We start from the raw sequence: 13,976 nt of genomic DNA on the forward strand, positions 1-13,976 counted from the left end.
TTCTGCGAAGAGAGCAAGAGGATGTGGTCCAGAAACATGCCAGACCGAGAGGAATGCTGTTTTCTAAGAACCAGACTTTACCTTACCAGTGTATGCATTTTGATTTGATTTTGATCCCTGGGACTACCAAAACCACTGGATACCAAATACCATTACTTTTATTCCTTTTAGATAACAAAAAGTTATTTTTAATGACGTTTGATGATGTTTGTCACATTTAATCTTGTTTTTCATGTCATAAATTACAAGTACATTAATTTTGTCTTCATATCAGAATGTGGCATGGACAGCCCAGCTTCTGTTTACCATTCTTCCTCCATTCATTGCAGTTTCTTGATTGCAAATTAACCCCTTGCCACATTTTCAGACTTTTTCACTGAATGGAGTCTCAGTCTTGTGTATCTTCATACAGTCTCCACTTTGCTAAATCTCAGATAAATGCTAAATGTTTTATTTCTGACCGTTAGGTGAAAAGTGAGAAGCGCCGTCATGACAGTTGTAGTGATTTAGATGAAAAGTCTCTGAAAAAGGTAGGCAAAGTCTTATATAGCACAATATTGAAGTTGACATAGTGATACTGAATTTATTTGTACTAAAGCAGACATAAATCATGTACGAAGTAACTGTACTGTTAAGCAAAATGTCACTGTATTGGTATTGACCGTATTTTCTGTTTAAGATTTGCTGTTTGCTCAGTTGTTAAGGCATGAATTAAAATAACAGGAACTTGGTTGATGTTGAAAATTAGCACAGGACAGTATAGGCATATATAATTGTGCTAGTTGTGACGGGGCAATTGTGTTGGGTGTGATAGGAAGCTGTGGTGGATGGTTGCTATATAGATATATTGAACTTTGTAGGAGCGGTCTGACAGTCCTTTAGAGTCATATACAGAGACCAGCAGTGTGTCTGGCAACGAGGAGAACGGAAACGAGGGAGACGTGGAAAATAACCAGGTAAACCCAGTAGAGGAAGTGGGTCAGATATCACAATTAGAAAGTAATATGACTAGTTATACCCTCTGAATACCATACTGAATCTCTACATTATTATCTCTGCTTCATTGATTTTTTTTTTTTTTTTTTTTTTTTTTTTTTTTTTTTTTTTTTTGGGGGGGGGGGGGGGTGTCTGGTGCTGTTTTAAAGACTGGAAGCAGGGTCTTTTATGCTTTCTGTCCTCCTTTGCGCCCATTTTGTGACAGCTTAACTTACAGTTTTTTTGCCACCAGGGTCACTAATTGAGTTTTACAAAATCAAATATAAAGTGAACATGTTATCATTTCATCTTGACTGGAAACTTGGATGAGCATTTTGGAGATTAAATCAAGTGGCAGTAAATAATTTAATCATTATAGTCAGCTCTTTGGAATTTTTTTCTTGTTTCTGTTCTAAGCTTCTTGCTAGCCGTTTTATTTTTTTTTTTTTAAGGCTATTTGCTTTTTAAAAAAAATGCAGAAAAATTTAAATGCTGTCTTAAGAATTAAGAAAAATATAGATTTTGGTCCAGTTAAACAGTGTAGTAAACTTGGTGTGATTAAACCGTTCATACTCCTCTTTTTAGGATGACATAAGCTCCAGTTCTTCCAGTGTTCCCAGTCCAGCTGATGATGATGCAGATTACAAACCTCCTCCATATATTAAAAAGGAAAAAGCTTCATCGTCCCCTCTTAGGACCAGAGAGACATCCAATTCTCCAGAAAGAACTGAGGATTTAGACCTTCCGTCTTTGAAACAGGAGGAAAAGTCTAGTAGGTCGAGATCCAGATCACGATCAAGATCTCGATCAAAATCCAAATCTCCAGAAAGAATGAATTTGATGAAGGACTCTCGAAGAGGAGATGATGGTAATCTAGCGAGGTCAAGGTCACGTTCTAGATCTGGGTCACAGCCTAGGTCTCAATTACAGACATTGCCATTGGATAAATTAACTGAAAAAACAGACAAATACCTTGACAGGTCAGACATAAGGGACAAGTCTGTTGAGGAGAAAGACCTATCAGAAAGACCCTTACATAATGAACAATCAGAGCGAGGGTTATTACCTGAAAGAACGCTCTATCCACAACCTTTGGAGAGGAGTTCATTCTTACCATTTAATCCAAGTTTCCCTTATCATCATCCCCATCACCCAATGCCATATCATATCCCTCATCCACAGTATCCTATCAACCCAATACAGATGTCTCCTACCAATCCGTCACATCCACCACATCTCCCTGTCACACCCAGCACAATCCCTGTCACACCTAACACAATGCCTGTCACACCCAGCACAATCCCCGTCACACCCAACACAATCAATCCTTCCATTCAGATAAAGACAGAGAGACTTTCACCCCCTCCACCCGCCTCTAGTCCCCCTGCAGAGAGGCCAAAGTCTAGGTCAAGGTCACGGTCACCTATAAAGCAGGAACCAGTGGAGAGACCAAGCTCAAGGTCAGTCAATATAACAGAGGAAGAGGAAGAAGAGGTGGACTCGGAGCCTGAGGATAGACCCCCTGAGCCTGAAGCCACTGCTTGCAATGAGGAAATACATAAGAGTAAATCTGCAATGTAAGTACTAAAAATTGTTCTTACTTACAGATACAGTAGAGGTCCTTTGTATGCAGTTCCCCCCCCCCCCTTCCTTGAACCCACCAAAAAAGAAAGAAAAAAGAGACAAAAAGAAAAGAAAACTTAACTATTTTCCATGAAAATCTTACTGTAAATCTTAAGGAGTTTGAGTTCAGATCTCATATCATTTTTGGTGCACTTCTGAGCAGATGTCTTCAACCAGATATCTCTTCTGTGTCAAAAGGTCTTGCTTATTTTTATTTATTTTTTTTTATGTAAGTTATAGTTCTAAGGTTTCAGTTTCAAGAAAGACACATGATCAGGAGCAAAGCGTCATGTGTACATGTTTACCAGATAAAGACAGGGATTTTCTGTGTTATGTTTCAGATTGTACAGGATTTTTTTATCTCTGACTCGAGTGAAAGATAATTATTTCCTGTATCATGTTTCAGATTTTACCATATTCTTAGTTGTGGTTTTTGGTAAATATGATTTTTCCGCTGCCATTATATTCAGATTTTACAAGATTCTCAGTCGTGGGTGGAATTCCTGCAGCAGATGTGACTGGGAATTTCGTCCTCTTCCTGACTCTGCTTTAGCAAAGAAACGCGAAGGGCGGCAGAAGAAGAGACCCGAAACCCCGCTGCATGAGGTTAAAGAGGAGAAAATAGCTGTAAGTTCCATCACATCATGTTTTGTGTTTATGTTATGATACATCTTTTCTCTACAATTTAGCAAAATCTGAAGATAATTCACTTTGGTTTTTAAAAAAAGTCTGGCAAATAAATATAATGCGTGTGAAGTGTATTACATTTGATTTACATGAAAGAAGATATTCATTCACTGTTTTATTTAAATACAGAAGTCACCAGAATTGGCCCCAGAAAATACCTCTGCAGACGCACAAATCACAAGCAGCATCATGTCCTCTCACGGACAGTATAGTGAACGGCGCACACCACGCAGTTACTTACCGGAGTCCCTCTATCCTGGTCACGACACACCTGCATTGCGACAGCTCAGCGAATACGCCAGGCCACATGTCATGGGTAGGTGCAGGCTTGAGATTGTGTTTGATTTGTCTTTTCTAATTAACTTCCACACTCATCATGCCATCATGGGTTATACAACATACTTGGGGTACATTTATGTTAAGGACTGTTGCTGTACTATAGACTGACTATACTATACTTCTTTTGTACCTTGATTCAAACAAACATTGATAGTTATTTTACATTAATACTACACAGAACGAAAAATGGCAAACTTTTGAACAAACTGCCATACGCACATTCACACACACACACACACACACACACACACACACACACACACACACACACTTTCAGTCGTACCTTTAACATTTCGGCATGTGTGAATTTATTTACACTTTATGATATAATGCACTATGTAAGTGTTACTTTGACTCAATCATTTGCAATGTATATTATTATATTTTATTAACTTTATGTTGTGCAGTCTGTATTTGTTGTTTCTGGATTCACCCTGTGTTTTTTTTTTTTTTTTTTTTTTTTTGAGAAATGCTAGGACTGCACATTCAAGATTATTTATAAAACTGTTTATACTTTGCCAGTTTATTTAAACGATTTCCAATTCGCCTCTAAATTGGGTTTTCATGTAAATTAACCAGCTTGCAGGAATACAATCTAAACTGAATTAGTCCAGTGTTTTAAAATTCAGAGGAGGAGGGAAAGAACCAGCTGAGGAAATGTGTTGCAGAAATTTAAAGTGGTGTCTGCCATTTTGTTTCTTTCCAGATGGTTCTCCCACACTGCCCTCTGTTGGCAGGGAGTATTATGGGATAGACCCATTTGTATACTATGGGATGTTGTATGGCAGGCAGTCTCAAAGTGGGGAGGCGCAAGGCTAGTGATCTACAACACACTGTCTTCCTCAACATTGTCTCATTCAAACCCACCCCACATCGGACTAATCAGACTCAGCTGCAGATATTTGGTTTTAGATTTTTTTTTTCTGCAACTGAGCTGTATTTATTCTGTATTTTGTTAATTGGTCGCAAAATACGACTTTCACAGATGTTATATTCCGAAATGATGCTGTCAACTGGTCGACAGTATTTAGTTGATATCTCTGTCTTGGAAAGTGGTACACAAACACATTTGATAAGGTGTCATTGGGTTTAATTATACTCTTAAGTCAGAAAGTAACCTCCTAATCTGGTGACAGAAGTTCAGATTATGCCAATTGTGTGTGCTGGGTTTAACATTGTGGTGAGACAATTTGTTGTGAGAGATAGTCCTGGAAACCATTTACTTCACTATCCTTTTTTTCCTGACAAGCTTGTCAAAAAGAAATAGACAGACTTGTATTGAAAAAGGCAGACTCATTTTGAAAATATTGAATTGAACTGATTATGCTTAATCAAGATGTTCAAAAATTAAAAATCCAGTATCTTTTTCAGCAACATTCACTCCACATTATAACAAAATTGAAAGCATTTTCAACACCCACTGTCTTAATATGTACATCATTGTATGCTTTGCAGTTATTAACTTTAGCTGAGGTCAGCAAAACAACATTTTGACCAAGGGCAAAAGTCAATAATTGTTTTTCTTATATATTAAATTTATACCCAAACGTCAGTGTCTTCCAAAAGTTGCAACATTGCTGCTATCCACCATTGTTGTTGACTTATTTGTAACGTCCTTTTCTCTGACTGGTCTAAGAATCGGCGATAACATCTGTATGTGACTGCTCAAGGTAAAACTGTTGTGGTAATAATTGGATATTTGTTTCCAGATCCTGCCAGAGCAGCATACAATGCCCCAGGTGTCCATGCTAGCCTTGATCCTTTGTACCATTATAGACTGGCAGCCATGTATCCGCCAGGGTCTAGAGAGAGGTAAGGTTTACTGTCATGGTACGGCACTGGCTTATACAATACAATGTCACACCTAACACCATGTCACACTTAACACAATGTCATGCCTTACACAGTGTCACACCTAGCAATGTTATAGCAAACAGAATGTCACAATTATAACATCTAAAGCAATATTTCATTTAACATAATGTCACCACCAACAATGTCACACCTAACACATTGTCATGCAAGGGACGTAATCATGTAGAAGTCAGTGTCATAATGTATACATACATTGAACTCATTGTTGTCACTCATTGAAGTCACTGTCGCATTGAACAATTTTACTAGTGCTGCACCAGGGCCAATATCTGAATGTAGAGCTCACAAGGATATAGTTTTAACCAGAAGTTGGCTCTTTTTGAAAAGATCGTTTTGAGAATTCTTTTACTACTCTCTTTCCAGGCTGGAGCTAGAGTTGGAGAGAGACAAAAGGGAGCGAGACGCCAGAGAGAGAGAACTCAGGGAAAGAGAGCTGCGGGAACTGGAATTCCGCGAGAAGATGAAGCAAGAGATGGAACTAAGTCAAGGAGGTGATTAATGTTGACCTTGAGCAGACACACACCTGTCCTGTGACAGATGTCTAACTGTGACACCCATTGTGTAATGTGACACAAAATACTTGTCTCAGATAATACTCGTTCAAACTGTAGTCCATCTTTTAACTAATAGTTAATTATACATTGAAGAGACTGCAGTAACCACAATGTGTCATCATTTACACCATGAATTTTAAAGAAAACATCAATAGTGACGTTAAAATTGGAACAAAAATGATTGGTAATGTATCATAAAAATAAGTGATTCAAGTGATATTTGAATAGAGGACTGAACTGTTGTGGTAAATAACTTGTGTTCCAGTTGAGAGGTATTGTGCATATGTGAGTAACTAAAGCTGCAAGTCAGACATGATTTTTTTTCCTCTGATTTAAATTGCAATTCTATTTATCTTGCCTTAAGAAACCCCTAGACCCTGAACCACTTCTTTCTACATTTTTTTTACAACCCAAAATTGTGTCTGATAAAGCAGTGTGACAAAATGATGTATTTGGAGTAAATGAGGCAATTGAAATTGAGAAGTATATTATAATTATAATTCTTCTTTACTAGGTGGTCTGGAAAGGTTTCACTCAGCTGGTCCAATGGACCCTCACTTTCTGGAGCTGCAGAGACGGTATGGGATGCCCCCTGGGCTCACCCCACACCCCCCAGGGGCCCCCACACCTGGTGCCCCACCCCATATGGCCTCGCTGTACCCCCCAGGGGGTATGTCCAGTGAAATGTTGGCCAGGGAGAGGGAAAGGCTGGAAAGACTGGGTAAGTAGCTGGTATTTTGTTATATTCTTTCAGATGAGAGAGAGAGAGTTTTAAGTAAAATTCAGGTAAATTGAAATTAGTAAAAGATTAATAAAGATTTTCATAAAAAAAGTAAGGCATATGAAAGCAAGTATCTGCTGTTTATTTGGTTTTGGTGGCCAGAGCAGCCAGGAACCAATCAACTCTAAGTATTTCAGCATTCTAATTTATTGTTGCCTTGGAGGTTATGCAGTTTGAAGCCAAAGAAATAATGCTCAGTCTTGAAAAATTATTACACCTGGAAAAAGTTGATGAATAAAGTATTTGTAGATGGAGTGAGAAACTTTGGATGATTTTAACCTATTAATCCACATTGTGAGGAACATGATGTTCAGTACACTATGGCTGCATATCAGTTTATATTATTTTGTATTTAGGAATCCCTGCCTCTGTTCAAATTGCCCATATTGCTGCTTCCCGTGAGGCGTCCTTTTCCAATTCAGTGGAATGCCTAAGTGCTGAGCGCCTGCATGCGGAGAGGATGGCTCTTTCCACTGACCCCCTTGTGCGACTACAGATGTCAGGCGTTGCACCGAGCAACGCCCACACACACACTCACTCGCATTCACACACGCATCTACATCTCCATCAGCCACAATTGCAACAACAGCAGGCGGCGGCAGCTGCTGCGGCGGCTGTTGCAGGTCTGCCTCCTCCACCTCCTCCTCCAGCACCACCATCATCAGCAGGGGCTCCACCAACACCAGGGGGAGAAGGCTACGGATCCATAGGGGGCAGCACTTCTCAGTACCACCCACTGCTCTTCCCACATCTTTTACAACCAGGTGAGGACAGGCTGAGTGCAGCCAGCTAATATTTTCTCATTGTATTTGCAGATGTCCTAAACACAGATCATCGTACCAGTCGCAATATGATGATTTGTGAAATCGTCACTCACCGCTACTCTAACGATGGCGGTTTGCCTATAGGTGGCAGCACAGCACCACACCAGCCAAATCCGTCCTCCCTGTACTCACCTAAGCACGATCCACGAGGCCAATTGAATTCATATGAGCGTTCTTGTCTCATCTATCATCTCTCTCGTAAGTCTTAAAAGAAAAAAAACTTGGCTGGCCAGTGTTCCTTTGAACTACAAACCAAAATTATTGTTTTTAGATATCCAGTATCTAACTGGCTGTCATTTATGAGAAGATTTTAGCACAGCTGTTGTATTTTCCTTTCATTTTTATATCCCACATTCTTTACCGACAGTCTTGAAAAACAATTTTCAAAAATACAATTATGAAACAATATTGTCTGCGGAAACAAGAACATTTTCATTGTTAGCAAAAATTTTCTTTTATATGTATTTGGTGGTCAGAGCATCGTGTTGGAATTTTTTTCAAATATTGATTTGGAAAATTGACTTCTGGTTATCAGAACATAACAAATCATACTATATTAAATTATGTTTATATTTCGGCCAGCCACACCTTAAAGTGTTCTATGTTGAATTTCACGGCCATCGGTGGACGTGCATGCCATTAGGTGGCGTTACTTTTCAAGGGAACACTGGGCGACATTTGCTCCAGTGTGGTGCTTCTGCCATTTTCCCTGTTATTTGTTTGATGTTTTTGCTGAGAAATTCTTCATGATTCACGCATAGCAGGAGGTGATGGGTGCTTTATATGTAATGATGAAACTTTAGGGCTGGGAATGACTTAAACTGTCCACTTTTCTTCACAAGGTGATCACAGACATAATTGATAAGTCATATATTTATATATATATATTTTTCATTTTGAATCAGGATTCCAAATTGTCCTAGATGTCTTTCCACCTTCTGTGGCCCCCCCAGCTACATGGCCACTAAGCCATGTCTTCCAACTCTTTTCCTACCTCCCAAAATCATGTCTGGGATGATATTTCCATGAGGCCCTCGTTATGCCTTGAAAACTCATTATTTAATCTCATGTTAAAATTTGAGTCATCCTGAGATTTTGTCCACAGTTTTTTCTATTTCTGTAATTTTATCACTTTTTAACAGGCATTAAAACCAGGTTTAAATTTGGGAGTGGGAGCAGTCTCTTAGCAGATTTCTTTGCAACTAATCACAAATCAAAGTCATGGCCTGCAAAGGCTAGTTGTTGTATCAGCTCAGTGTAACACAGTGACTGTCCCTCCTGCCTTGTGGCTTGTGATTGAGAGAGAGAGAGAGAGATTGCTTTCTAGGTTGTGGACTAACTGCAAGACTAACTTAGACCCTCACTGAGGAGTTTAATTTGCTAAATGTTAATGTCAGTAGAGTATAGATTCATTGTATCAAAAGCAAACTTTTGGGTTTGGTTGAATTTTGGTCAGTTAGACTAGGCTTATAACATTTTATAAACCAAAGTATGTGTTTGAGAGAGAGAGACTCAGTTCTACAGATATCTGGTCTATGTTTCAGGTGCAGATCCTATGGGTGCAATTTCAGGGGGACCTGGTGCCCTGCCTCCAGGAATTGGGTCTCTCACCCCAGGGTACCCACCCCACCCTTTGCTGGCCCGGGAGGGTGCGGCGTCCATCCCTCCTGAGGTACTGGCTAGATACCAGACAGACCCGGTCCTGATGCAGCAGGTAAGACCATAGATGGAGCCACCTTCTGAAGATCTGGCATTATGATCAGTTTTATTACTTTATTATATAACTGAGAGATGTAAAAATTTAACTTATCACTACATATGCTCAGTTTGATGAGTTATAACTTAATCTCAACTTCTTAGCTATATCTGATACAGTCAATGTCAGTCATTAGTCAGTGCAAAGTTGCAAGTTACCAGTGCACACAATGATGCTGATGCTTATCAATAGTTGTGCTTACTCAGTTGAATTTGCATACAATGAGAATGGAGAGTCTGAGTCCAGTGGAATCACAGCAAGCACAATATCACAATATCAGCAAGCACAGTGAAACCAAAATTTAACATCTCAGCCTGGCAACTTCTTACAAAACACTATCATACAAGGAGCAACCACAAAAATGAAGTTGTAGATAAAAAAAACACGTACCATATACAAATTGGATTACTGTCTTTATTTATATCTTCTTTTTTTTTTCAGCTGGCAGCCCAGCAAGAAGCTTTTCATAGACAACTTGCCTTGGAGAGAGAGAGGATGCAGGCTGCTGGACACCATCCTCACTGAGATGACCACTGACCATTGGCTGCAAGGGGAAGGGGGGGGAGAGAGAGAGAGAGAGAGAAAAATGACATTAAGTCACCATCAACATTGGAAAAACCATTGCAAACTAACCAACTGACTCTGAACAGGGCACTCAAACCACTATAATGCCCACATTGATAAAGTGGAACAAATTATCAGTCTTTGGAAAGTGTAGTGGTACCTATTTGACTGATTCAGAAGTGAATTTCACATGAAAACTGTGGCTGAACTGATGTATTTATATCTCTGACACATTTATGCTTACTTCAGAAATGAACTTACAGAAGGGTCAAAATATGATGGCATTGGATATTGTTTATATACCTATAAGGCAGCAACATATTGTTCACACTTCAATATTATTTTGTTTGTTTAGAAATATGTGAGGATTTTTGTTTTAGTAGGACAGGTGAAAGGAGGGTCATGGAGTGACAAATACACCATTTTTAAGATAACAAAATCAGTTGTCAGACGACTACAAATCTGCAGGTCGTCACAAACCGATGTTCATATCCAATGTGAACATTCATATAATTTTTTGTGAGTGGCAGCTTTGGTCTTTTGGAAACACGGCATTTGTGCCATACTTATATCTGAAAATGTCATAGTTCTAAGGAATTTAAATACAGTAGTGGTTTATGATAAAATTTTTGTCCAGTTATTGTGGTCATGATATGAAATTGGAAGAATGGTGGAACTAGTCAGGTACGGCATGAGAACGAGGCTAGTCAGCCCTGGGCTCAAAACGTTGAAATCTGGCCTGCAATTCATTTGGTTTTGTATATTTTCTGCTGCAAGTAAAACAGCTGGGAACTGTTTTTCATTTAACTGATATTTTACTGTGCCCTAAAGGTTCAACGGGGAGACCATTGGGAATGGGGAATCAATTTTGTTTTGAAATTTATATTTTCTCTGTAATTTGTATCTGATGTATTATAGTAGATCATTATTTTAAATACGTTGCTTCAAAAGACACCGTGGCTACATAAATCTTAAGATAGTCAGCGCTGTTGCAGTGGATCATAAGAAACCTATTAATACTATCATCTACCTTGTAAATACTTGTGTGAAAGTTTATCATATTTATTTTCATTCTTAATGTTGTGAATATTTAACTTGATGTAGTATTCTGGTCGGGCAGTAGCATCATGTTTAATTATGGAAGGCGTGATGACGCAATCATAGAACTAGATTTGCTTTTAGGTGAGTTCAAGCTGACGGAACTGTTCTGAGTGGATTTTACTGAAGTCTTGAGCAATTGTGATATAACGACCTCGCAGTTGTTAAAAACAGCAATGGTTACCTTCCATTCAGTTTAGAAAGGTGGTTTGCTGCTTTGCTGTTAGCCTGTTGGCTGGTGTGTTGCTGGTATAAAATGTATTAGAACGGGATTAACTTTTGATTAAGTTCAGACAGTGTGACACACATGTTAATACTGAAGATAAAATTAAAGGGTTTATTGTAAAAAGGTAGATGGCGTGTTTGAATGTAACATGTATAAAATCTAGATGGCGCTGTGGATATTGTGTAAAAATTATAGACATTTTTCAATGAGATTTGGCTTACGTAACTGAAGGGTGATGAATTTTCTCATCTTCTATGGAATCAAATCTAACCAGATATTAATAAAAACATGATTGTGAAAAATGTACTCGTTTGTTGGGATACAAATAGTTGCAACAGACGCTGTAAAGCACTCCCAGGACTCCGTTGACTTAAGACTAGGAATTGATATGCTAATTTTTTCTCGCATGGTGTCGATTTTAAGATTGACGGTTTGTAGATAGAAACCAAGCAACTTAAAATGCCACACGTTTAAGGTGCATAATCACAACTGCGCAAATCGATAATGATTAGTTTTACCTAAAACCGCCTTAATGAGATACAAAGATTTCAGAATACATGGGTTTGAAAAAATCTTTCTGCCCTGCAGAATAAATGAAACGTGGGCACAGACAACCGATACGTAATTATATCTGTACATGCCTTTTAATGTGAAAAAAAATATCCAAATGAACATTACTGGAACTAATAGACATGACACGTGCTAAGGTACCGACGTATCTAAATGTTTACCAACTTTCGGTGCAGCAGATAACATCAAACGAGACTTAGATTTGAACGAGCTTTCACGAGAGGTGGGGTTAAAATCTGCCATGCAACTTTTCTCGCGGTCGGGCACAAGCCTATGTTATAGACTGCACTGCGTACGTCTGGTGGCTGGCCCATTTGTCATTTTAAGCCTGACTTGTTGAAATTTGGCGAAAAATATTTTCTTTTCATTTCACAGCCTGATTATAAAATAGCTCTAGGCGAATCTTGAGCATAATATCCGTCAGCTTGGTGAATATGTAGTCTAAAATCGTTATTTGCACAGAAGCAAAACGCTCTGAAAGCTTACATGCCAGCTTAGGGCCAATCAATAACAGTTACATCTACATGTACACAGTCCGACGAAAGCTTTCGCCCAGGTTAACCGTTATCTATTTATTAAATTTTATTTATTTATCTGTTCATTTATTGAGGGTAGAAACATGGCAAATCAAAACTTAATCCCCGTTATGAGGTCAGTTGATGAAGAAATGATTAAAAATAATTCATTGAAAAATCCTACGTGAAAACTATCAAAATAATATCATAATGTTTTGCTTCTGTACAAGTAACAATTTAGCGCTGGAGTCTCAATGAATTCATTAACCATAACCCTGAGCAGTCTTTTTCATAACAATAATATTTTTTGGGGGGACTGGCATATTCTTTTTCAAAATACAATGATGTAAAAAAGATTCTAGAAATTTGCTTTAAACAGGTGAAATGCACGGAAATACACAGTGGACATGTATGCCGACATTCAGTTAAGTGCAATCATGTCCTAGGACACGACCTGACCGAACCTGTCATCTCTTTTATTGTTATAGTGGTTGCAGAATCACCTGAAACTCTAAAGGAGTATCTTTCTCTCCCCCCTCCCGCCCCCTTCTGAAACCTCAATCCTGTTCTTGTCCTGGCGGCTTTAATCTGATGGTGAGGGATATAGAAGCTAGTTAAATAAATGACGAGACTTGAAGGTGTCAAGTGACGATATCAGTGCTATGGTACCCCGTTCTCTCTGATATGGAGCTTTCAACTTGACAGGTTACAATAAATAATTATCGGAATTCCTTCTATAGGTGGTTAATCTTCCCACAAAAATCAATTCTTTGACCTTTGGAAGAGCGGCCCGGTGGTGGAAAGAGCCCTTCAATAAACCACATTAGACACGCTTGAATAAGCTTTCGTAGAAAAGAAAATTGGGCAATTTAAATTGCTGACAGGGAGGCTTCTGCTCATCAGATTGCGAAACGAAGTTATCTCTTGTTACATGGCAGCTTTATCTCTCTCTTGGAGCAAGATTATCTTTGTCACACGTAATCGACACAGCTTTCAGAATATCGACGAATTAAAACTTTGCGTCACGCAGTAAAGAGTGGCCAACAAGTCCCAAAAAGTTGGTACGAAAAGTAGAAAGAGAAAGAGAAGAATACTGAGAAAGACTGAAAGTCATGCCTGATACGTGTTTTGTTCGTATTTGCAGCGTTGAAAGTCTTACCGAATGAAAGAGGACATATGAATGCCATTTCCTACAACCTCCGTTTCCTGGCCCCACCGAACCTAGTTCCATTCTCTAAGTCATTTGATCTCTGGATGTATACTTCATGAACATCTAATGTTTCGTCTCCATCGGGGACCGTAAGCCAGCAAAATCTATAATCTCACGAAAATCTTATTACGGAGATTATTATTGAAACAAATGCTGTTCGTGCGATAAGGGATTCGTCAATTATTGGCTGGTTTCTACTGGGAATACATGCTGGGAGTTTTTCAATGCGTAAGGCTAATTGCCCGTGAATATGAATCAAATGGATGCTTGTTTTTGTATTAAGTATTGTGCATAATAACTCATTCCAGGAGCGCCTTGACGCGGTCCTCGACGATAAGTAAAAGCTGTTGCTACTTGGAGATTTCCCTTTAAGAACTCA

General features: G+C 38.8%; 1 protein-coding gene across 4 annotated transcripts in view; it reads left to right on the forward strand.

Moving 5' to 3' along the window:
* LOC106151968 (uncharacterized) overlaps nt 1-11,608 on the forward strand; it is a 55,881-nt gene extending 44,273 nt beyond the window's left edge. For 2 of the 4 annotated variants that reach the window (XM_013525417.3, XM_013525420.3), the window contains 12 exons: nt 468-530; nt 861-956; nt 1,561-2,552; nt 3,069-3,225; nt 3,415-3,601; nt 4,331-4,438; nt 5,334-5,436; nt 5,863-5,990; nt 6,568-6,774; nt 7,191-7,598; nt 9,203-9,372; nt 9,856-11,608. In XM_013525417.3, the coding sequence (XP_013380871.2) occupies nt 468-530; nt 861-956; nt 1,561-2,552; nt 3,069-3,225; nt 3,415-3,601; nt 4,331-4,438; nt 5,334-5,436; nt 5,863-5,990; nt 6,568-6,774; nt 7,191-7,598; nt 9,203-9,372; nt 9,856-9,939 (2,703 nt within the window). In that variant the 3' untranslated portion in view covers nt 9,940-11,608. Of the gene's footprint in view, nt 1-467; nt 531-860; nt 957-1,560; nt 2,553-3,068; nt 3,226-3,414; nt 3,602-4,330; nt 4,439-5,333; nt 5,437-5,862; nt 5,991-6,567; nt 6,775-7,190; nt 7,599-7,649; nt 7,857-9,202; nt 9,373-9,855 lie in introns of all 4 variants that reach the window. The other 2 variants (XM_013525419.3, XM_013525418.3) reach the window with 2 other exon arrangements.
* Nucleotides 11,609-13,976: the final 2,368 nt, after the last annotated feature.

This window comes from Lingula anatina, chromosome 9 (assembly GCF_051362555.1).
Source record: "Lingula anatina isolate TDL-2025a chromosome 9, LinAna3.0, whole genome shotgun sequence".
NCBI classification, from domain to species: Eukaryota; Metazoa; Brachiopoda; class Lingulata; order Lingulida; family Lingulidae; genus Lingula; species Lingula anatina.